Source organism: Opisthocomus hoazin, chromosome 26 (assembly GCF_030867145.1).
Source record: "Opisthocomus hoazin isolate bOpiHoa1 chromosome 26, bOpiHoa1.hap1, whole genome shotgun sequence".
NCBI classification, from domain to species: Eukaryota; Metazoa; Chordata; class Aves; order Opisthocomiformes; family Opisthocomidae; genus Opisthocomus; species Opisthocomus hoazin.
In genome coordinates this window covers 1,317,826-1,340,592 of record NC_134439.1, presented here as the reverse complement: position 1 = coordinate 1,340,592, position 22,767 = coordinate 1,317,826, and the positions used below count along the sequence as shown (strand labels likewise).

At 71.8% G+C, this 22,767-nt stretch overlaps 4 protein-coding genes across 7 annotated transcripts; 1 reads left to right on the top strand and 3 right to left on the bottom strand.

Annotated features, from left to right (window-relative positions):
• Positions 1–2: 2 nt before the first annotated feature.
• Positions 3–10,790, bottom strand: ERBB2 (erb-b2 receptor tyrosine kinase 2). The gene is made up of 27 exons (XM_075443397.1): positions 10,639–10,790; positions 7,471–7,622; positions 7,197–7,383; positions 6,840–6,977; positions 6,662–6,730; positions 6,035–6,147; positions 5,814–5,955; positions 5,621–5,737; positions 5,316–5,442; positions 5,152–5,225; positions 4,989–5,079; positions 4,257–4,456; positions 4,036–4,168; positions 3,849–3,939; positions 3,603–3,763; positions 3,463–3,510; positions 3,196–3,334; positions 2,969–3,091; positions 2,794–2,892; positions 2,524–2,709; positions 2,302–2,457; positions 2,137–2,212; positions 1,909–2,055; positions 1,720–1,817; positions 1,478–1,648; positions 1,029–1,296; positions 3–944 (listed from the first exon to the last, which is right to left on the bottom strand). The coding sequence occupies exons 1-27, from the start codon at positions 10,709–10,711 to the stop codon at positions 601–603; spliced, it is 3,723 nt and encodes a 1,240-aa protein (XP_075299512.1). The 5' UTR covers positions 10,712–10,790; the 3' UTR covers positions 3–600.
• Positions 10,791–12,219: 1,429 nt separating this feature from the next.
• Positions 12,220–15,614, top strand: PGAP3 (post-GPI attachment to proteins phospholipase 3). Of its 3 annotated transcripts, none has more exons than XM_075443698.1 (8): positions 12,220–12,418; positions 13,276–13,373; positions 13,487–13,609; positions 13,966–14,028; positions 14,162–14,223; positions 14,321–14,457; positions 14,562–14,766; positions 15,460–15,614. In XM_075443698.1, the coding sequence occupies exons 1-8, from the start codon at positions 12,220–12,222 to the stop codon at positions 15,521–15,523; spliced, it is 951 nt and encodes a 316-aa protein (XP_075299813.1). In that variant the 3' UTR covers positions 15,524–15,614. The 3 variants fall into 3 exon arrangements, with proteins under 3 accessions (XP_075299813.1, XP_075299811.1, XP_075299812.1); XM_075443696.1 differs by having other exon boundaries at positions 13,457–13,609; XM_075443697.1 differs by lacking the exon at positions 12,220–12,418 and adding an exon at positions 12,570–12,775 and having other exon boundaries at positions 13,457–13,609.
• Positions 15,615–16,250: 636 nt separating this feature from the next.
• On the bottom strand, positions 16,251–20,600 carry PNMT (phenylethanolamine N-methyltransferase). 2 transcript variants are annotated; one of them, XM_075443534.1, is made up of 3 exons: positions 19,326–20,600; positions 18,337–18,544; positions 16,251–16,771 (listed from the first exon to the last, which is right to left on the bottom strand). In XM_075443534.1, the coding sequence occupies exons 1-3, from the start codon at positions 20,545–20,547 to the stop codon at positions 16,336–16,338; spliced, it is 1,866 nt and encodes a 621-aa protein (XP_075299649.1). In that variant the 5' UTR covers positions 20,548–20,600; the 3' UTR covers positions 16,251–16,335. The 2 variants fall into 2 exon arrangements, with proteins under 2 accessions (XP_075299649.1, XP_075299650.1); XM_075443535.1 differs by lacking the exon at positions 16,251–16,771 and adding an exon at positions 16,853–17,420.
• Positions 20,601–20,806: 206 nt separating this feature from the next.
• On the bottom strand, positions 20,807–22,456 carry TCAP (titin-cap). Its single transcript, XM_075443605.1, has 2 exons — positions 22,281–22,456; positions 20,807–21,460 (listed from the first exon to the last, which is right to left on the bottom strand). Exons 1-2 carry the CDS (start codon positions 22,427–22,429, stop codon positions 21,205–21,207), a joined length of 405 nt encoding a protein of 134 aa, XP_075299720.1. The 5' UTR covers positions 22,430–22,456; the 3' UTR covers positions 20,807–21,204.
• Positions 22,457–22,767: the final 311 nt, after the last annotated feature.

Genomic DNA, 22,767 nt, shown 5'->3' with positions numbered 1-22,767 from the left:
AGTAGAAAACCAAAAAAAAAAACCAATGTACAATTATCAAATATACATCTCGGTGCGGTACAGTCGGCTTCAAAAGAATCCAGGAGGAGCCGGGAGGGGGGCCCGGCCTCTGCCTGCTCTCAGTGCAAGTCCGTGGGTCCCGGCGCGGCTGGGGCACCGGGGGAGGAGGGCGGTGGCGGCGAGGTCACGGCATGAGCCGGACCAGGACAGCTCTGGAGAGGTGGGGGGTGGGGTGGGGGAGCCTTTGGGGTGCCGGTGGGGGGGCTGTCCCTCTCTGCGCCATGCCAGGGCTGAGCTCCCCGGGCTGCTCCCGGTCGCAGTCTGAGCACCGTCCGGCTTGGCGTGGCTTGTGGGTCCCCTCCGCCGGTGCCCAGCTCCAGGGGGGCCCGGAGCAACACCCGCCGCAAAGGGTGACCCCCCCCTCTGTCCCCACACGTGCTGCTGCGCTGTCCCACAGCGTCCGGGGTTCTCCGTGGCCGGCGTCGCCCCGCGGCGTTGGCGTGGATGCCGATGGCCGCGGTGCCGTGGCTCGCCGTGCCGTGCCGTCCCTCCCCAAGCTGCCTCGGCGAAGTTGGGGGGGGGTCTCTGCGCGGCCTGGCCCTACGCGGCCGCGTCGTCGGGGCCGGCCAGGCCAAGGTACTCGGGGTTCTCAGCCGTGGGCGTCGTGGCGGGGCCGCCCTCGGGGCCGCTGGCCTTGGGGGGGTCCTGATTCCAGTAGTAGGGGTTGTCGAAGGCCTGGCTGAAGGGGCTGGGGGCGGGCAGGCCGGGGGGTGCCAGGTACTCGGGGTTCTCCACAGCGTGGCCGAAGGGCGCGGGGAAGGGGTGCTTGGCTTCCTTGATGAGCCCGTTCCTCCCCTGGTGCCCCTTGGGCTTGTCCGGCGGGGACGGGGGTGCGCGGGGGTGCCGGGGTGGGGACCGCTGCTCCCCGCCTTGGTTCACGTACTCTGCGGGGACGAGGGGCGCGTCAGGGGCCAGCGGGGCCGGGCGGGCAGCCCCCTCCCGCGGGGTCCCCCCCGTCCCCTCCCTACCTGGCACGGCGCTGCGAGGGGCCGGGGCGGTGAAGCCGTCGGGGTCCAGGCCCTCGGGGTCGTCGGCCGCCGGTGCGGTGGGATCCTCGCTGTACCGCGGCAGCGTGCCGGGCTCCCGCGCCGGTGGGCTCTGCACGGCTGCCTTGGCCCCGCCGTCCCCCTCCGGCAGCTCCGGCACCTCGGGCCCCTCCGCCAGCCCCGGGGAGGGGAAGGGGAAGGTGGCCAAGCCCTCGCCCTCCTCCACGTCCGCCGGGGTCTCTGCCGTGCTCTGGGGTGCAGGAACGGGCACGGAGTCGGGCGCGTGCAGCCCACACCAAGCACCCAGTCCCGGTCCCCGGGCAGCGCAGGGCGGGGAGCTTCGCACCCTGTGTTCCCCCAGCGTGGACGCGGCTGCTGCCCGTGTCCCTGCCAGGAGAGGGGGGCTCCCGCCCGGCCCCCAGCCCACCTACCCGTGTGGAGGAGATGCGGCTGCGGTAGGCGGTGGAGGTCTCAGCGCTGAAGAAGCCCTGGTGAGGGACCAGGTACTCCTCGGCGTCCACCAGCTCGTCCATGTCCTCCTCCTCGAGCAGGGCGCGGTAGAAGGTGCTGTCGATGGAGCCGGGCAGCCCCACCATGTCGTTCTGGGGGTGAGGGCAGTGGTCAGCACCCGCAGCGGGGTGCTGGGGGGGGGACAGGACTCCCGGGGACCCACCTGGATGACCACGAAGCGCTGGGGGTCCCGGGCCATGCGGGAGAACTCGGTGACCAGCTCCCGAAACTTGGGCCGGCACTCGGAGTCGATCATCCAGCCTGGGGCAGAGCCGGGTGCCGTCAGGGCCGGGAGCGAGGTGCCACCGCGGCGACCCATGCCGTGTCCCCGCCCCCCCCGGCCCCGCCGTACATTTCACCATGATCATGTAGACGTCGATGGTGCAGATGGGCGGCTGCGGCAGCCTCTCGCCCTTCTCCAGGAGGTCGGGGATCTCCCGGGCGGGGATCCCGTCGTAGGGCTTCGCCCCGAACGTCATCAGCTCCCAGACGGTGACGCCTGCGGGGACGGGGGTGAGCGGCGCCCTGCGGCCCCCCCGCCCACCATCCCCGAGCCCGGGGCTGGGCCGCCCCGACGTACCGTAGCTCCAGACATCGCTCTGGTGCGTGAAGCGCCGGCGGAGGATGGACTCCAGCGCCATCCACTTGATGGGCACCTGCGGCAGGGCAGGCTGAGGGGTGAGCAGGACGGGGAGGGGGGGTCTGGCCATCCCCAGCCCTCCGTCCCTGCGTCCCCCAGCCCCACCTTGCCGCCATCGGCGTGGTACTCGGTCTCGTCGATGTCGAGCAGCCGGGCCAGCCCAAAGTCGGTGATCTTGACATGGTTGGGGCTCTTGACGAGGACGTTGCGAGCGGCCAGGTCCCGGTGCACCAGCCGCACCTCCTCCAGGTAACTCATCCCCTGGGGGTGGCACGCATCAGGCTGGCCCCGGCCCCCCCCCGGGACCCCCCAGACCCCCCATCCTACCTTGGCGATCTGCACACACCAGTTGAGCAGGTCCTGGGAGCCGATGCGGTCCTTGTTCTCCCGCACGTAGTCCAGGAGGCAGCCGTAGGGCATCAGCTGCGTCACCAGCTGCACCGTGGAGGTCAGGCAGATGCCCAGCAGCCGCGACACGTAGGGGCTGCCCACCCCCGCCATCACGTAGGCCTCCTGCGGGCAGGGTTGGGGGGCCGTCAGGCTGGGTGGGCGCTGCCGCCGGCACCGCTCGCCCACCGGCGCCGCCGGCACACTCACGTCCAGAATCTCCTTGTTGGCCTTGGGCGATGTGTTCTCCCGCAAGACCTTGATGGCCACCGGGATCTTCACGCTCTCCCCGTCCGGGATCCAGATGCCCTGGGGGACGGACACGGGTGAGGGGGTGCGGAGTGGGGAGGGTCCCAGCCCGCTGGCAATGCCCCCCACCCCTCACCTTGTAGACGGTGCCAAAAGCCCCAGAGCCCAAGACTTTCACTTTCTTGAGCTCCGTCTCCTTGAGGATCCGCATCTGGGCCTGGTTGGGGAGGGCCCCGCTGGGCGTCAGCGGCTCCACCAGCTGCGGGCACAGATGGGTGAGGGGGGGGCCGGGCTCCTGGCACCCCCCCGGCGCTGGGGGTCCGTGTCCCCCCGCGGCAGAGCCACCGGCCCCGGCATCCCCACCTCGGTCTCCTGCAGCAGGCGCCGCATGGTGTGCTTCCGCTCCTGCTGCCGCCGGCGCTTGACGCAGATGACGGTGATGAGCAGGAGGACGATGACCAGCAGAGCCCCCACCACGCCGGCGATGATGGACGTCACCTGGCTGCGGGACGGGAGGTGACCAGCGTCGGGGGGCGGAGATGGTGGCGGGGTGGGGGGTCCCGGCTGGAGGAGCCCCCCAGCATCCAGAGGGGAGAGGGTCAGGGTGGCACAGGGCACCCGCGCTCGTACCTTGGCTTCTGGTCCACGGGACAGCCGTCCTCGTCACGGATCGTGCACCTGGGGACACAGCATGCGGCAGCCCGCCCCGCCCCATCAGCAGCCCCCCGTGACCCCCTGCCCGCGCCCGGCCGGACCCCCCCCGGACTCACGAGTGGGTGCAGTTGGTGGGGCAGAGCTGGCAGACGCCGTCTTCATCCGGGTACTTCCAGACGGGCACGAAGGAGGCGTCCGCCTTGACACCGCTCGGGCAGCGCCGCACGCACTGCTGCGCGTCCTTGTAGTGGGCGCAGGCCACGCACTGGTCTGCCTCCTGCGGGGGGCGGGGGGGGGGGGGGTGAGGGACCCCGGTGTCCGGGACCACCGCCACCCCCCTGCCGTGTCCCCCGTGTCCTCACCGAGCCGAAGCAGGTCTCGGTGCCGTTCTGGGGCTGGCACTCGGGGTGGCACGGCAGGCACCGCGTCCCGTTGGCGTGCTCCCGGACAGCTCTGCGGGACGAAGGGAGCGTGGGGCGGGCGCAGGGACGCAGGGACGGGGTCCCAGGACCGCCCCCCCCCCCGCCATCCCTGGGGTTCGCCGCTCACCCGTCCAGGAGGTTGCAGGAGGCGACGCACTCCTGGCCGCGCAGGAACCGCTCGCAGGCGACGCACTGGGTCGGGCCGGGGCCCCAGCAGTGCCCGCGGGCGCAGAGGTGGAAGCAGACCAGCCCCTCGCTCTCTGCGGGGGGGACGCCGTGAGCAGCACGGGGGGCTGGGGAGGGGGGGGGTCCGCCCGCTCCCCCCCGACCCCCAGGGGTGCTGCTTACCACACTGCTCCAGGGGCTTGTTGTGGGTCTGGAAGAGGCGCTGGCGGGGGTTGCGGAAGATGCTGTCCCAGGGCACCTTCTGGAGGAAGCAGAGCTGGGGGTTGTGGTGGACGAGCACCATGCCGCTGCTGATCTCCCGCAGGGCGCGCAGCCCCAGCGCCCGCACCGCCAGGTCCCGCAGCGTCAGCGAGTAGGCGCCGCTGCCGAGACACCGACGGGTCAGCGCGCGGGGACACCCGCGTCCCTGTCCCCGCATCCCTGTCCCTGTGTCCCCTGTGTCCCCATCCCGGCGTCCCCATCCCCACATCGCTGTCCCCGCATCCCCATCCCCGCATCCCCATCCCTGCATCCCTGTCCCTGCGTCCCCGTCCCCGCGTCCCCTGTGTCCCCATCCCCGCATCCCCATCCCAGCATCCCCTGTGTCCCCATCCCCACGTCCCCATCCCCACATCCCCATCCCCACATTCCCGTCCCCACGTCCCCATCCCCCTGTCCCCACATCCCCGCATCTCCATGCCCACATCCCCCATTCCCTGTGTCCCCATCCCCACATCCCCGTCCCAGCATCCCCTGTGTCCCCACCCCAGTGTCCCCTTCCCCACATCCCCGTCCCCACATCCCCTGTGTCCCCATCCTGGCGTCCCCATCCCAGCATCCCCGTCCCCCCATCTGCATCCCCGCATCCCTGTCCCCACATCCCCCCTGTGTCCCCGTCCCCCCGTCCCCTCTCACTTGTGCAGCACGCGGCCCCGGATGACGCGCAGGTTTTGGAAGACGCCCAGGTCGTGCAGGCCGGGCGGCCAGGCAGCGATGTAGAGGAAGCCTGCGGGGAGCTGCGTGTCACCACCCCCCCGCGCCCCCCGCGGCCCCCGGCCCCGGCTCCCCCCGCTCTCACCCGTCAGCTCCTCCAGGCTCTCGAAGATGTGCAGCAGTTTGGGGTCCAGGGGCGGTGTGTTGGTGCTGGGGTCCCTGCCAGGAACGGGAGGGAGGTTGGGGTGTCCCGGGGGGGGGGGTCCCAGCGGCCGCCCATGGGTTCAGGGTGGGGGACGAGGGCCTTACCCGGCGAAGGTCTCGGGGAGGAAGGCCAGGCTGCCGAAGATCTTGGTGCAGCCGGCGAAGTGCTGGATGTTGGAGGCATTCACAGCGCGGACGCCCTTGAGGAAATCCACTCCCAGCCCGTAGCACACTTGGGGGGGGGCACAGCGGGGCTGGGGTGCTCCGCCAGGACCCCTGCCCCCCCCCAAAACGCTCACAGCTGCTGCTGCCCCACCAGCCACGGAGAGACCCCCCCAGGCATGGCCAGCACCCCCCACGCCCCCCTGGGGTCCCCAGAGCCCCCCCCCGGGGCCGGGGGGGCCGCTCACCCTCCGGGCAGGGCTTGCTGCACTTCTCGCACTTCTGGACGTTGTTGACGGTGACCTCTTGGCTGTTCTGGGGGCACACGAGGGTGCAGGACCCCACCTCCGTCGCGAGGTAGTTATCTGGGGGGGGGCAAAGGCAGGGTTCAGGGCCATGGCGGCTCGGCACTGGACCCCCCCGTGCCGGCGCGGTACCCACAGGGGCACTGGCTGACGCAGCTGGCGCCGAAGGTGTAGCGCCCGTCCCGGTTGGGCACCGACTCGAAGGTGTCGGAGTTGTAGATGACGAGGGGGGGGCAGTGCAGCTCGCAGATCCCGCTCCGGTTGAAGTTCAGGCACGCCTGGGGCGGGGGGGACAGGGCTGGCGTGAGACCCCGGCGCCCCATGGGACCCCCCGGTGCCCCGTGCCCGCCGTCGCACCAGGCAGTCGGAGTGCTTGGGGCCGGTGCAGCCGGCGGCACACTGCTCGTGGCAGCAGTCCGTCGGCTTCTTGCCCTTGCAGCGTGGGCAGCCGTGGCAGATGCTGTTGGTCACTGGGGGGGGGAGAGGGGAGCGGTGGGGACCCCGACAATCCCCTCCCCAGGGGATGTGGGGTCCCCAGGATGAGGAGTTTGGGGGGTAGGTGGGTTCCCAGGGCAGGGATCTGGGGGGGTGTCTATGGGGGAAGGATGCGGGAGCCAAGTGGGATCTGGGGGGGCAAGTGGGGATCCCCAGGGCAGGGATTTGGGGGTGTAAGCAGAGGCCCCCAGGGCGGGGATTTTAAGGGTCTCTGGGGCAGGGATCTAGGTGCCAAGTGGGGGGGTCAATGGCACAGGGACTGGGGGGCGGATGGGTGGGGGTCTCCAGCACAGGGATTCTGGGAAGCCCATGGGGAGTTGGGGGGGCAAGCAGAAGGTGCAGGGGGTCTCTGGGGCCAGGATTTAGGTGCAGTAGTAGGGGTCAGTGGGGCAGGGACAGGGGGTTCCCAGGGATTCTGGAGGAGCCCGCAGGGCAGGGGCTTTGGGGGTCCCCAGGGGGGGCAGAGCCGGCTGCAGGCCCCGTACTCACGCGTCTGGCAGTCCTGTGGCCCCTCACCCCAGCAGTGCCCCTCGGCACACAGCGCCCGGCAGTCGGGACCTGCGCCGGGGCAAGCCGTCAGCGGGCGATGCCGCGGGGGCCGGCAGCCCACAGACCCCCTCCCCTGGTACCTCCCACCCCGCCCCCCAGGCGGGGTGCCGGTGCTCACAGCTGCGGCTGCGGGTGCTCTCCACCTGGGTCTCGCCACGGAACTCGTTGTGCCGGTGGAAGATGTCAGACCAGAGGATGGTCTCCTGGAAGCAGAGCTGGGGGTTCCTCTCGATGCGCACCCCCCCCTTCAGGATCTCTGGGTGGGGACAGGGTGGGGGGGGGGGGGGGGGGTCAGCACGGGGACTCCCAGTCCTGCATGGGGACCTGCCACCCCGCGGCAGGGACTCTTGGGGACCAACAGCTCCTGGTGGGACCAGGCAGGACCCCCACCCCAGGCAGGGCCCAGCAGCCACCCCCCAGCCCCAGGAGCACCCCCGTGCCAGGAGCCACCACCCCGGGGAGGGGGGTCCCCGACCTGTGAGGTGCCTCATGCCGAGCTGCCGCAGCCCTGGCGTGCCGGTGGGCCCGGCGTTGCCCACCACGGCCAGGGCGTAACGCTCCTGGAAGAGCTGCGTCCCCCGGATGATGCGCAGGTTCTGCAGCTCCAGCTGGCTCACTTGGTTCTCCGCGATCAGCACGTAGCCCTGCACCTCCTTGACGTCCTGGGGACAAGGGGACGGGGGTGAGGGGCCGGCCGGACCCCCGCCGTGCCCCCCCCGGGGGTCTTGCCCCCCCCCCCCCCGGCTCACCTTGAGGAAGGCAGTGTCGGCGTCGGGGGGCAGGTAGGTGAGCTCCAGGTTGCCCTGGACCACCTGGCAGCCCTGGTAGAGGTGCCGCAGGGTCTCGTAGTGGCTCTCGGGGCTGGAGGGACGCAGCAGCTTCATGTCGGTGCCCGTGCAGACTGCGGGGACACGGAGGAGCTCAGCGGGTCCCCTCGGCCCCCACTCCCCCCCCCCCCCCGCGGGTGACCGAGCCGCCGGTGCCACCGGCTCCGCCTTTATCGTCGGGGCTGCTCCCGACGGCTTCCGAGGGGCTTCCCGCACGGCTCCCGCACCGGGGGCTGCGGGGGGCCGGGCTGGGACCCGCAGCGCCGGGGGCCGGAGCGGGGGCGGCGGGCGGGACCGCTCTGCCCACGCTGCCGGGGGGGCTGGGGGGGGGGGGACCGAGACAAGACCCGATTGTTGTGCGGCAGCGGCTGCGGGGGCCCGGGCGGCCCCGTCCCGCGGGGGCTGCGGGGGGGGCCCGGGCCGGGCGGGTGAGTCACGGCCGCGGGTGGCACCGGCCCCCGGCCGCCCGCTCCCGCCTGGAACTGCCTTTTCAGGTCGGGCGTGTTTGGGGAGCCGCGGTGACGCGGGGCTGGCGGGCTCGGCTCGGCTCGGCTCGGCTCGGCTCGGCTCGGCTCGGCTCGGCTCGGCTCGGCTCGGCTCGGCCCCGGCGCACCCGCGCCCCCCCCCCGCCGCGCCGCGGGGACCCCCCGCACCCGGAACGGCTCCCACCCCGACCCCGGCACGGCTCCGGGACCCCCATGCCCGGCACGGCACAGCTCTGGGACCCCCACACCCGGCACGGCACGGCTCTGGGACCCCCGCACTAGACCCCAGCGCGGCTCCCAGCCCAGCTCCCACCCCGGCACGGCTCCGGGACCCCCAGACCCAGCCCTCACCCCGGCATGTCTCTGGGACCCCCCACACCCGGCACGGCACAGCTCTGGGACCCCCCGCACCTGACCCGAGCCTGGCTCCCACCCCGGCACGGCTCCGGGACCCCCGCACCCAGCCCCGACCCAGCCCCCTCCCCAGCTCGGCTCCGGCACCCCCAGATCCAAACCCATCCTGCCACCCCGACCCCAGCACGGCGCTGGGACGCCCACACCCAGACCCAGCCTGGCTCCCACCCCAACACCAGCACGGCTCTGGGACCCCTGGCCCCAGCACAGCTCCCAACCAGGCACGGCTCCGGGACCCCCGCACCCAACCCGGCTCCCACCCCAACACCAGCATGGCTCCGGGACCCCCACACCCAGCCCAGCTCCCACCCTGACCCTGACCCGGCTCCAGGACTGACCCTGCCACCGCCACCACACAGCCCCCAGTGCCACCAGTCCCGAGCCGCCGTGGGGCACAGGGCAGGGGGGTACCAGGGCGCACGGGGGTCGGGCAGCCGTGCCCTCCGCTCCGCCCGGGGCCGGGGTCTGGCGTCCCGCTCCCCGGGCTGAGTGACAGCCCCCGCTGCGGGCAGCTGCCAGCACAGCCTCGTGGCTGGGGGGCCAGGCTGGCAGCCGCCTCCGCCGCCTGCTCCGGGGACGCTGAGCCGGGGAGACCCCCCCCCCAGGCATGGCTGGGAGAGGGGAAGCCCCTCGAATTAGGGGTTCAGCTCTCAGCCCACCTCGGCTGCGCAGCGGAGGGTCTCCCCGTTTCCCCCCGGGAGGAAACCGCGCCGTCGCGGCGGGCGGCCAAAGCTCAAGGCCTGGCCTCCACCTGCCCCACGGCTCGGGGAGAGGATGCCGTGGGCTTTCTCGGGGCGAAGGGCAGGCGAGACGGGCGCGCGGCGGCGGGGCCAGATCCCGGTGGGATCCCGGCTCCGTCCCGTGGCCTTCGGCCCTGCCTGGGTCGGTGGGTCAGTGGCTGGGGGCTGGGAAGGGCGGCCCACGGCCCACCCTGCCCGATCCACTCCGGAGGGCAGCGGTGCCGTGCGTCGCCCCAGTTGCCCACCGGCAGCTGCCGAGGCGTCCGGCAAAGCCTGTCGGCCACGCGTCCACGGGGCTGTCCCGGCTCTGGTGCCCCCCGGGCTGGGGCTGCCGGTCACCTCCTCCAGCCAGCGCACGGATCCGGCCCCAGGGCTAGGGCTGGGACTGTGGGGACACGCCGGTGCGTCCCCAACCCGGAGCCAAGAGCCCCCCGGGCACAGACCCTCGGAGCAGGGCGAGCCGTGGGGTGCCGGGAGCGGGGAGGGGACCCCACCAGTCCCCACAACCCCACACCGGCTCAGCCCCGTTGGAATTGGCGTCCCCAAAGCCCCCCGCGCAGGGTCAAACCCTGCCAGGTGCTTTTTGGGGCTGCTGATGCCCATGGTGAGGCCGCCAGCCCTGTCCCCGGCTGTCCCCATCCCCCGCCAGCCCTGTCCCCCGCTGTCCCCATCCCCCGCCAGCCCCGTCCCCCGCTGTCCCCGTCCCCTGCCAAGGCCTGGGGACAGGCAGGGCTCCTGCCCGGGCTGCTCCCGCTCCCTCCCCGGCCGCTCTCCCGGGCTGGGCAGGGTGCGGCACGTCGAGAATGTGGATGGGAGCGACGGGGACGCACCCACCCACCCACCCACCCGCTCCGTGGGGCACCGCGCCTGCCCCGGCACCCCGCCCTGCACCCCGAAACCTCCCGCGGCTCTGGGAGGGGAACCCCGGGAACTTGAGGTCCCAGTTGAGGTCCCGGAGCCCCGGGAGCGGCTGCAGCACCGGGGGGTCCCCACTCGGGGCGGCACCGGGTCCCCCAAACTCCCGCTGGGGCGGCGGACCCGGGACTCGTCCCGGTGGGGGGGGGTTGGGGGGCCGTGTCGCAGCGGGCAGGGCAGCCCCGTCCGGCCCAGCGCCTCCCAGTCCAGCCCAGTCCGGCCCCCAGCCCCCGCGGGCGATCGCGGCGCGGGGAGAACCGGGGGGGACCGAGGGGGGCACCGGGGGGGGGGATCGGGGAGGGACTTGGGGGGGGGGGGCGGTCCCCTCAGTCACTTTCAACCGAGCAGCCCCCCCGACACGCCGGACCCTGCCGCCCGGTGCCGCCCCGGTGTCCCCCCGGTGTCCCCCGTCCCGGTCGCTCCGGTGCAAAACTTTTCCCGAAGTCCCGGCGGCGCCGAGGGGCCGCTCCCACGGCCCGGTGCCCCCCCCCGGGTACCCCCTGGTGCCCCCCCGGTCCCGGCGGGCTCGGACCCACCTTCGGCGGCGGCGGGGGGGCGGAGGGCGGCCAGCAGCAGCCCGGCGCAGAGGCAGCCCCCGGCGCGGATCATGGTGCTCAGCGCGGGTCCCGGCCCATGGCCCCGCAGAAGTTTGCGGTGCGCGGAGCCGCCGCCTCCTCCCGCCGCTCCCGGGCTCCGCCTCGCGGGACCGCGCCGCGCTCCCGGCCCCGGGCGAGGGCGCGCCCCCTCCCCCCCTCTGCGCGCTCCCGCCGTCCCCGCGCGCTCCCGCCGTACCGGATCCCCCGGGAGCACCGGGGACCCCCCTTGATCCTGCCGTACCGGACCCCCCGGGGGTATCAGGGACCCCCCAGGGGTATCGGGGGCACCCCCCACGTTCCCGCCGTCCCGGACCCCCAGGGGTATCGGGGAACCCCCCTGCCGTCCCAGACCCCCCGAGAGCACTGGGGAACCCCCTCTGCTCGGTGCGGGACCCCCCACCCCTGTGTGCCCCCCCAGTCCCTTGGCCCCCGGGGGCTACACCAGCTGCAGGGAGGGGGTGTGGAGGCGTTGCCGTGGGGTCGCCTGGATCGGCGGGGGGGGGCCGACCCCCCATCCCCTCACCTGCCCCGCCGGGGCTGTCACCGGTGCAGGGGGACGGGGACGGTAACGCTGCCTCTGGGTCTGGGGGGGACAGTCCCGGGGGTGTGGGGGGGACAGGTCTGGCACTGGGGGACAGTCCTGGGCATGGGGACAGGGACAGGACAGTCCTGGAGGACGGGGACAGTCCAGGGCACAGGGACAGCCCAGGAATGGGGACAGTTCTGGGCATGGGGACAGTCCTGGGTCATGAAAACAGGCCTCGGGAACAGGGACAAGGCTGGAATGTGGGGACAGTCCTGGGGGACAGGGACAGGCCTGGGGTGTCTGGGATATGGGGACTGCCCTGGGGCACGGGGACAGCCCGGGGATGGGGACAGCCCCGCCGCACTCAACGGGTCCCCGGGTGGTGGCCCGGAGCTGGCGCTTGCCCCCCACCCTGGGCAGCAGCCACTTCACCCCTATGCCCTGCCTGCACGGGGGGGGGGTCGGAGCACGGGAGCCCCGCCGGGACCTCCGGCCAGGCAGGGCAGGGCCGCACGGGGGGCCGGACCCCGCACAGGGCCGGTTCCCCCCCCGCGGTGTGCTCCGGGACCGGGCCCGCCACCCCACGCCAGGCGGGGGAGGGGGGGGCCGCGCTGGGGGCCTCGCCGCACGGCCCCCACCCGGGCTCCCGCATGGCCGCGGCCTGCGCGGCCCACCCCGCGGCGGAGGCGGACCGGGCCGTGCTGCCCCGGGCCCGGCCTGGCCCCGCACCCCGCCGGGATCGCCGGGGTCCCCGCACCCCCCCGGGCCCCGCTGTACAGGGGTGGGGGGATATATCCCGTGAGCCTCCGCGGCGGGTGCTGTAGGGGGGATATATCCCGTGAGCCTCCGCGGCGGGTGCTGGAGGGGGGATATATCCCATGAGCCTCCAGCTCAGAGAGGACTGTATCCCATCATCCCCGTGGAGGCGCTATAGTGCCTCGCGCCGCCCCCGTTTCCGGGGTGGGCCGGAAGCGGCGGGGCCGGGCCGGGCGGCGATGGCGGCCGGCGGCGCGACGCGGACCGCGCTGCTGCTGCTGCTGGGGGCAGCGGCGGCGCCGGGCCCGGCCCGGGGCTCGCAGGGGGACCGGGAGCCGCTGTACCGCGAGTGCCTGGGCCGCTGCGAGCGGCAGAACTGCTCGGGGGCGGCGCTACGGCACTTCCGTGCCCGCCAGCCGCTCTACATGGGCCTGACAGGTACCGCCCCCCACGCCCATTGGCTGCCGGGCTGAGCCACGCCCCCGCGGCGGGCAGGCCACGCCTCATGAGGAGACCGCGCCTACTCGTAGGCCACACCCTCCTCGCAGAGGCCCCGCCTCCGCACCGGGTGACTGGCCGGGCGGGGCCGGGGCGTGGGGCCGGGCTGCGGCGCTGGGATGGACTGGGGAGCACTGGGCTGTCCTGGGGCCGGGCTGGAGGCTGCTGGGCCGGGCTGGGAGGCACCGGGGCCGGCTGCGGCCACGCGGGGGGGCGCTGGGCTGTACTGGGAGGCACCGGGCTGTGCTGATTCTGTACTGGGGGTCACTGGGCAGTGCTGGAGGGCATTAGGACATGGTTAGGCTGTTCTGGGGGGCACTCAGGCTGTACTGGGGGACATTGGGCCGTGCTGGTGGCTGTTGGGGTGTTCTGGGGCCATGCTGGGAGGTGTTGCGCTGTGTAGCGGGTTACTGGTCTGTGCTGGGCCGTGCTGGGGGTCACTGGGCCATTCTGGTGGGACACTGAGCCATGCTGGGCGCCACTGGACTTTGCTGGGGGAGGTGCAGGCCTCTGCTGGGCCATTTTTGGGGTCACTGGATCATTCAGGGGAGGTACTGGGCTGTACTGGGAGGTACTGAGGGGTGCTGGGCCATGGTACTGGGAGCCACTTGGGGAAGGCTGGGGTGCCCTGCACAGTGGGGGTCCCCCAGCCAAACGGGGTGAACCCCCCCCTCCTGCTCCCCAGCGCCTGTCATGGTCTGATGGTGCAGCCTGACGGTCCAGACTGGGGCAGACTGGGGGGGTCTCAGGGGCCGTGCCGGCCGCCCCCTCCCACCAGTTTGTCTCCCCGGCTGCAGGCTGGACCTGCCACGACGACTGCAAGTACGAGTGCATGTGGCTGACGGTGCGGCTCTACATCCAGGGCGGGCACAGGGTGCCCCAGTTCCACGGCAAGGTGAGCTGGGGGGGCACTGGGAGCGGCCGGGGGAGGGTCCGGGGGACCCCTCTGCCCGCTGACGCCGCTGCTCTCCGTCGCAGTGGCCCTTCTCGCGGTTCCTGTTCTTCCAGGAGCCGGCCTCCGCCTTCGCCTCCTTCCTCAACGGCCTGGCCAGCTTCCTCATGCTGCTGCGCTACAAGGCCGCCGTGCCCCCCGCCTCGCCCATGTACCCCACCTGCGTCGCCTTCGCCTGGGTGAGCCGCTGCCCCCCCTCCCCGACCCCCCCCCCCCGGGGGGCTCTGCCCTGCCCCATGGCCTCCCTGCAGCCCCCGCGCACTCCACTCGTCACAGGGGTCCCCCAAGATGGTGGGGTGGGGGGTTTGGGGGGGCACAGCCTGTGCTAGCATGGCGGCACCGGGCCAGCAACGCGTCCCAGGCTGGAGCGTGGAGTCTCCGGGGCTTTTCGGTAACCAACCGATCGGCGAACCCCTGCCGCCGCATCCAGTTTTCGGGGCGCTCCTTTTCCCTAATGAGGCTGATGAGCTGCTGAGGGCCCCCAAGCCCCCCCCCGAGCCCTGCGTTGCCACCCCTCACCCCGCCTCGTCCCCAGGTCTCCTTAAACGCCTGGTTCTGGTCCACCGTTTTCCACACGCGGGACACGGCCGTGACGGAGGTGAGCAGCACCCCTGCGGCCGGTGACGGCGGCTTCGTCACCCTCTGTCCCCAAACCCGGGCTGGGGTCCCGCCATCTGCCCTGGCCCCCCCCCGGCGCTGCCGGCGTGGCTCACCCAGCCCCCGTCCCCCAGAAACTGGACTATTTCTGCGCCTCGGCCGTCGTCCTGCACTCCGTGTACCTCTGCTGCGTCAGGTGGGTGCCACCGAGCCGGGGGGACGCCGGTGACGCCCGGTCCCCAACGCCATGAGCAACCCCTTCCTCCTCCTCCTCCTCCTCGCCTTCCCCCCAGGACGCTGGGGCTGCAGCGGCCAGCCTTAATCAGCATCTTCAGGGCCTTTCTCCTCCTCTTCCTCGCCTGCCACATCTCCTACCTGACTCTTGTCCGCTTCGACTACGGCTACAACATGGCTGCCAACGCGGTGATCGGTGAGGCTGGGGTCTGGGGCGGGGGGTCTGGAGCCAGGCGGGGGGCCGTGCCCGCGGTGGGGGGGTGCTCCCCTCTCCCCGTGTGTGTTTGTTTCCCCCCCCAGGGCTGGTGAACCTGGCGTGGTGGCTGCGGTGGTGCCTGCGGAACCGCCCGCGCCTGCCGCACGTCTGGAAGTGCGCGGCCGTGGTGCTGCTGCTGCAGGCGCTGGCGCTGCTCGAGCTGCTCGACTTCCCCCCCCTGCTCTGGGTGCTGGATGCCCACGCGCTCTGGCACATCGGCACCATCCCCCTCAACATCCTCTTCTACAGGTCGGTGCCACCCCTCACCCCCCCAAAAACACGGGGGGGCCCAGCGACGCTGGGTGCTGGGTGCCCTTCTCATGAAACGGGGTTCCCACCCCCCCCCCATTTCCCGTGGCATGCTAGGAGTCCCACCCTTGACACCGGGGTGCTGGGGACCCCTCTCTTCCCCGTGCTGTACTGGGTGCCCCTCTTTTGAAATTGGGATGCTCTAGGCCCTGCTTTGGTCCGTGGGATGCTCAGTGCCCCTCTCTGTCTCCCATGGGGTGCTGGGGGCCCCTCGTGAGAAAGGGGTTCTGGGGGGGTCCCCTGTTTCCTGTGACGTGCTGGGAGACCCACCCTTGACACCGGGCTGCTGGGGATCCCTCTCTTGTCCACAGGGTGCTGGGTGCCCCTCCCTCACCTGTGCTGTGCTGGGTACCCCCCTCTTGAAATCGGGGTGCTCAGGGCCCCACTGCTCTCCGTGGGATGCTCAGTGCCCCTCTCTGTCTCCCCTGGGGTGCTGGGGGCCCCCTTCTTGCCCAGGGGGTGCTGGGGAGACGTCGCTGCAGCTCCCCAGGAGCCGTGGCTCTGGCTGTGCCCAGGGAGGGGGGGTTTGGCCCCCAGCGCGGCAGCTGGAGGGGGCTCCCCAGGGCTGTGGGGCTGTGGAAGCGGGGTCCCCCCGGCCCTCCCACAGACCCCCCCCCCTCTCCCGCTGGGCAGTTTCCTGGTGGACGACAGCCTCTACCTCCTGAAGGCCAACTCCAACCTCTTCAAAGCGGACTAGAGCTGCCGGGGGGGGAGCGGGGCCCTTTGCACCCCCCCGGCCTCCTGCCCTGCCCCGTGCCAAGAGAACCCCCGGCCCCCCCCGGGCTCCTTCCCCACGTTGCCTTCTGAGGTTTGCTTTTCTCTCCACACCCCCCTGCACCCCCAATCTCCCCTCCCTGGGGTGCAGGGGGGCTGGGCCCCCCCGCTGCTGGTTGCACAGGGGCTGAGGGCAGCCAAGCACCCCCTGGACCCCCCCAGCTGCCAGTGCTGAGCGTGGCAGCTGCGAGGTGGCAATGGCTGCTGGGCTGGGGGGGCCGTGGGGGGCTGGGGGGGCTGTGCTGGGCCCAACTGCCTGGCTTTTACGGGGGGGTGTGCGATGTGTGGGGCTGGAGTGGTGCCTTGGGGCTGGGGGTGCCCCCCCCACCCTGCCAGAGGGGCTGAGCCCCCCCCCACCCGTGTGTGCTGTGGGATGTGAATAAAGCTGAGTTCAATGTGCGCCGTGCCCAGCTGTCACCCCCCTGCGCCCCCCCCCACCCCAGCCCCCCATGTCTGCCCCTTCCCATCCCACCCTGTATGCCCTGACCCCCCTCCGGCCTGCCCCACGCACCCCCTACCCACCCCACTGCACCCCCCATCCTCACTCCGTGCTGAACCCCCCAGCAGCCTCCCCCCTGCCCCCCCAGCATCTCCCCGCTCCCCCCAGGCGATGCTGAGCCATGCCACGCAGCTGGGGCTTTATTGGGGGGGGTCATGGGGGGCACCGAATCTGCCTTTTGGGGTGATGGGGTTGGCTCTCCCCGCCGGGGTGGGGGGGGGGGGGGGGGGTGTTCCTCAGGCCTCCATCGGCTTCTGCGCGTGGGCGAAGAAGACGCCATCGACGTCGTCCACGCCGGTGCGCAGGGCGGGCGGCATGGCGTAGGAGCGGAAGTCGCGGAGGACGAAGCCGGCTCCCGCCAAGGCGTCGCGGACGTCGCCCTCGGCCAGCGGCACCACGGGCAGGCGGGCGGCCCCCGCCAGGTAGAAGGACTCGCCCAGGGCCCCCAGCAGCAGCGCGTGGCCCCCCGGGCGCAGCAGCGAGCCCACGTGCACCAGCGCCCGCGCGAAGGTGGCGCGGTCGGGGCTGACGGCCTCCAGGCAGAAGGCCGAGAGCAGCCCGTCGGCGGGCGGGCGCAGCGGGGCGCCCAGCGGGTCCGGCCGGTGGACGTCGATGGGGAGAATGCGCCGGAGCCGGGCACGAAGCCGCCGCTGCTTCTCCTGCCAGGGCTCCCTGCAGGGATGGCAGCATCAGCGGGGACGGGGGGATCCCCTGGGGTGGGGTGGGAAGGGGGAATCCCCTGGGGACGGGATGGGGGGGATCTCCTGGGGACCAGCCTGGCATCTGCAGGGACGTGGGGATGGGATCATGCAGGGATCAACCCAACATCTGCAGGGACGTGGGGACAGGATCCTGCAGGGATTAGCCCAGCATCCACAGGGACATGGGGATGGGATTCTGCAGGGATCAACCCAAAATCTGCAGAGACGTGGGGATGGGATTCTGCAGGGATCAACCCAAAATCTGCAGGGACGTGGGGATGGGATCCTGCACGGATCAACCCAACATCTGCAGGGACGTGGGGATGGGATTCTGCAGGGATCAACCCAACATCTGCAGGGACGTGGGGATGGGATCCTGAAGGGATCACCCAGCACTCACAGGGACACGGGGACAGGATCCTGCAGGGATCAGCCCAGCATCCACAGGGACATGGGGATGGGATTCTGCAGGGATCAACCCAACATCTGCAGGGACGTGGGGACGGGGCCCCTCAGGGTTCACCCAGCACTCACAGGGACACGGGGACAGGATCCTGCAGGGATCAGCCCAGCATCCACAGGGACATGGGGATGGGATTCTGCAGGGATCAACCCAACATCTGCAGGGACGTGGGGACGGGGCCCCTCAGGGTTCACCCAGCACTCACAGGGACACGGGGACAGGATCCTGCAGGGGCTTGGGGACATGATGCTGCAAGGATCAGCCCAGCATCCACAGGAATGTGAGGCTGTGATCCCATGGGATTTGGGGACACGAATCTGCAGGGATCATCCCAGTGTCCACAGGGACATGGGGACAGGATCCCACAGGGATCAGCCCAGCACTCACAGGGACATGGGGATGGGATCAGCCTGGCATCTGCAGGTTCATGGGGACAGGATCCTGCAGGGATCAGCTCATCTGTGAGGGGTGTGGATGCGTAATCCTACAGGGATCAGCCCAGCACTCACAGGGGCACAGGGATGTGATTCTGCAGGGGTCAGCCCAGCATCCACAGGGACATGGGGATGGGATCCCATGGGATTTGGGGACACAATCCCACAGGGACCAGCATAACATCTGTAGGGGCGTGGGGACAGGATCCTGCAGGGATCAGCCCAGCACTCACAGGGACATGGGGATGGGATCAGCCCAGCACCTGCAGGGACATGGGTTGTGATCCCATGGGACTTGGGACATGATCCCACAGGGACCAGCCCAGCACCTGTGGGGACATGGGGATCAGATCCTGCAGGGATCAGCCCAGCACCCACGGGGACAAGATCCTGCAGGGAACAAACCAACTTCTACAGGGACACGGGGACAGGATCCTGTAGGGATCAGCCCAGCACTCAGAGGGACATGGGGACAGGACCAGCCCAGCATCTGCAGGGACATGGGGCTTGCGATCCCATGGGATTTGGGGACCCAATGCTGCAGGGACCAGCCCAGCACCCGTGGGGACGTGACCCCATGGACCACGCAGCTGCGACCCCACAGGACTCCCCACCCCCACGCCCCCTGCGCCCCCCTACCCGCGGCCCTCGATCTTGCAGACGTGCTGGATGAAGGGGCTCCAGTCGAAGGTGCCGGGGTCCCCCCGCACCCAGCGCCCCAGCTCCTCCCGGTTCACCGCCAGGTAGTCGGTGGCCACAATCTCCTCGAAGTGGTCGCAGGCGCTCAGCAGCTGGTAGATGGTGGGGCCCGAGCCCACGTCGATCAGCGTGCGCCCGCGGATCTCACCTGGGGGGGGGCAGGGCAGGGGGGTCCCACATCGAGCTGGGCACCGGCGGGGGGTTGGGGGCAACGGGGGGGGGGAGTCCTACCCTAGGAAGGGGCTGGGGAGCACTGACAGGATGGGTGCAGAGGCGCTCTCCCACTCCGTGCCTCAGTTTCCCCACCCTGAGAAGGGGCTGAAGGGGCGGGGAGGAGGCAGGGTGGGTGCCGAGGTGCTCCCCCACCCCGTGCCTCAGTTTCCCCATCCTGAGAAGGGACTCCGGAGGGGGGGAACAGGCAGGGTGGGTGCCGAGGTGGTCCCCCACCCCGTGCCTCAGTTCCCCCCCCCCCCGGGAATGGTCTGGGGAGCAGGCAGTGGACTCCCACCCGTGCCTCAGATTCCCCACCCTGAGAAGGGGCTGGGGAGCAAACAGGGTGGGTGCTGAGGTGGTCTCACACCCCCAGCCTCAGTTTCCCCACTCTGGGAAGGGGCTGAAGGGGGGGGAGCAGGCAGGGTGGGTGCCGAGGCGCTCTCCCACCCCGTGCCTCAGTTTCCGCACCCTGAGAAGAGGCTGGGGAGTGGGGGCAGCAGGCAGGGTGGATGCTGAGATGCTCCCCCACCCCCGTGCCTCCGTTTCCCCACCCTGAGAAGGGACTTGGTGGGGGGGGGGGTGTCAGCAGGCAGGGTGGGTACCGAGGCGCTCCCCCCACTCCGTGCCTCAGTTTCCCCACCCTGAGAAGGGAGTGGGGAGCAGGCAGGGAGGGTGCCGAGGCGCTCCCCCACCCCCGTGCCTCAGTTTCCCCTCACCGCTGGCGAAGGTCTCGGCCAGGCATCGCAGCTTCCAGGGCACCACGGCCCCCTCGGAGGAGAAGTCGGCGCGGGGGGGCAGGTAGTTGTTCCGCAGGTAGGCGTGAGGGTCGAAGCGCTCGTAGCCCTCCCGGAGGGCGGCCAGGCTGCTCATGGCGAGGGGCTGCGGGGCCCGCCCCCGCCCCCGCTTTATAGCCCCGGTTGGGCGGGGGGGGGGGGCGCTGCGGGGGCGACCGCCTCCATCGCCGGCGACAATGCGACCATGCCCCCCCCACCCACTGAGCCCACCCCCGGGATAAGGGGCAGGATGGGACCCGTTTATGGGGCTGGGGAGGGGAATATGGGGGGGGGGGTGTTTAAAGAGAGCAAATCCTGCCCGTGGTGGGGCTGCGGGGGGGGGCAAAGATGGTGGGGACAGGGACAGGATGGGGACGGGGACCGGAATGGGATGGGATGGGGACCGGAATGGGATGGGGACCGGGATGGAAAGGGGACAGGGATGTGATGCAGACAGGGACAGGGATTGGATGGGGACAGGGGTGGGATTGGATGAGACGGTATGGGGTGAGGACAGGGATGGGGATGGGGTGGGATGGTGACAGGGATGTGATGAGGACAGGGAATGGGACAGGGATGGGATGGGGACTGCGACGGAATGGAATGGGGACAGGGATGGGGACAAGAATTGGATGGGATGGGGTGGAAAGGGGATGGGATGGGGACCGGGATGGAATGGGGACAGGAATGTGATGCGGACAGGGACAGAGATCGGATGGGACAGGATGGGGTGAGGACAGGGATGGGGATGGGATGGGGACAGGGATGGGGACAGGGAAGGGATGGGGACTGGGGTGGAATGGAATGGGGACAGGGAAGGGATAGGATGGGATGGGGACAGGGATGGGGACAGGAATGGAATGGGATGGGGATGGAACAGGGATGGGATGGGATGGGATGGGATGGGATGGGATGGGGTGAGGACAGGGAGGGGAATGGGATGGGGACAGGGATGTGATGCAGACAGGGATGGGGACAGGGATGGGATAGGACAGCGATGGGATGGGGACTGAGATGGGATGGAATGGGGACAAGGATGGGACAGGGACGGGGATGGGACGGGTCCGGGCCTGGCACCGGGACGGGATAGGGCCTGGCGGGGGCCCAGGGACAGCGGGATCCATCCGGTGGGAACAGCTAATCTGGGCGCTGGCGCTGGGGCCATCCCGGACCCTGGCACGGCAGGGCTGGGGGGGGGTCAGTTATATAAGCAGAAGGTTACCCCCCCCCCGTCCCCCCCTGTCCCCCCAACCCCGAGACCCCGCAAATGCCTGGGGCCCTCCAGCTGCCGGCAAGGACCCGTGCCTCAGTTTTCCCCGTTCCTCAGCAGGGCCCCTCACCCCCTAAATCTTGCCCCCTCCCCACTCCATGGGGGCCCTCATAACCCACCCCCCCCACCCCCCCCCCGAAATGATGCCGCGGGGCCAGGCTGGGCGTTTTATTGCCGTACAAAGTCCATCGTTTGTACAACCCCGCCGAGCGCCCAGCTGCAGCCCCCCACCCCTCCACAGGCCCCCCCAGGGGCGCCGCTCGGCCCCGGGGGGGGGGTCTCAGCGCTCCCCACCCTTCCGCCTTCTTCTCTTTGCCAGGGAAACTGAGTCACGCGCGGTGCTGCCGGGAGCCCCCGACCCGCAAGCACGCCGTCCCCACCAGCCTCCGCATCGCCCGCTGCGGGGTGGGGGTCCCGGGCGAGCGGGAGCCCACCCCCACCTGCCCTCACCCTCCTGCGCTGCTTCCTCCGGGCGTCTGCTTCCCCCCCAGCATCAGCCTCTCGCCCCCCCCGCCTCCCTCCCGAACCCCCTCCCCAGCCCCCCCGTCACCCTCAGCCACGCTGCGCCTCGTGGGAGAGGGAGCGGGAGAGGGTGCGTGGGACCCCCGCCTTGGCAGCGCGGAGGTCCGGGGGGGCGAAGAGGGGCAGGGGCAGGGTGCGGGCGTAGGGCAGGAGGTGCTGCGCGAGGGGCTGGCCCAGGCAGCCCCCCCGCAGCAGCCCCCACGGCGAGCGCTGCTCCAGCACCCGCAGCTCCCCGCGATGCTCCGCCGACTCCCGGCGCTCCGCGTCCACCTCCCGCCGGCACCACCTGGGCAGGGGAGGGGGAGTCAGGGGGGTCCCAGAGCTCCGCGGGGACCCCCCCCCCGCGTCCTGTGTCCCACAGGGACTTCCCCCACCATCTGTGTCCCACAGGGACCCCCCCCCGCGTCCTGTGCCCCACAGGGACCCCCTCCCCACCGTCTGTGGCCCCCTGAGCTACCCCAACCCTGCGGGGACCCTGGAGACCCCCGGGTCCCGCAGCACTCAGCGGGGACCACCCACCCCTCGGACGTCCCCGTGTCACTCTGGAGACCCCCCCACGGCCCCGCCAACCCCACGGGGACCCTCGGAGACCCTCAAGGCCCCGCACAGCCCCATGGGGACCCCTCTCCCCCCCCCCCCCCACGGCCCCATGTGCGTGCCCAGCCTCCCCCAGCCCTGTGAAGACCCCCATCTCCCCACAGGAACCCCCGAGACCCTCCCAGTCCCCCTTGGACAACCCCCCTACCCCCTGGAGCTCCCACGACCCCACAGGGACCCTTGGAGCCTGCCCCCCCAGCCCCTTGGGAACGCCTGCAGCCCCCCACAGCCACAACAGAGCCCCCCATAGCCCCATCAGAGACCCCCCCAGCCCCTTGGGAACCCCTGCAGCCCCCCATGGCCCCATCAGAGCTCCCCATAGCCCTACCATAACCCCTCCCCAGTCCCTTGGAGACCCCTGCATCCCCCCATAGCCCAATCAGGGCCCGCCATAGCCCCACCAGAGCCCCCCAAACCCCTACGTAAACCCCGCAACCCTCCAGCACCCAGCGCCCCGCTCTGCCCCCAGCACCCCAAGCCCCCTCCCCAGCAGTGGCCGTGCCCCTGACCCCTCCTCAGGCCGGGTGCTGAGCTCCAGGTCCAGCCACTCGGCGCTGAAGGTCTCCCGCCGCCCCACGTCCTCCTCACGCAGGCGACAGCCCAGGCGGGCTCCCGTGAGCAGCCCCCCGCTCCGCACCACCGCGCTGGGGCCCAGCATGATGCCGCTGCCGCGGGCCCCCGCCGCCCCGCTTATATGACCCCGCCGCCGCTATTTTGGGACGCGTTGCTGGCACCGCCGGGACGGAGGGGTGCCAAGGGCCCCCGCGGGGGTGGCACTGGGGACACGCGTGTCACCCCACGCGCCTCCGGCATGTTCCGCTCCACGTGCCCAACGGTGACTTTGCCCACCCTACAATGGCACCCCGGGTTTCGTTCCCCCATAGGGGGCTTGGGTGCGGGCAGGACCCCCTGGCCCCCACCCAGGGCACGTCTGGCCTTTCCCTGCCCGCTGCCGGCACCAGGCCTGGGGCCAGCGAACACGATGGACCCCGGAGG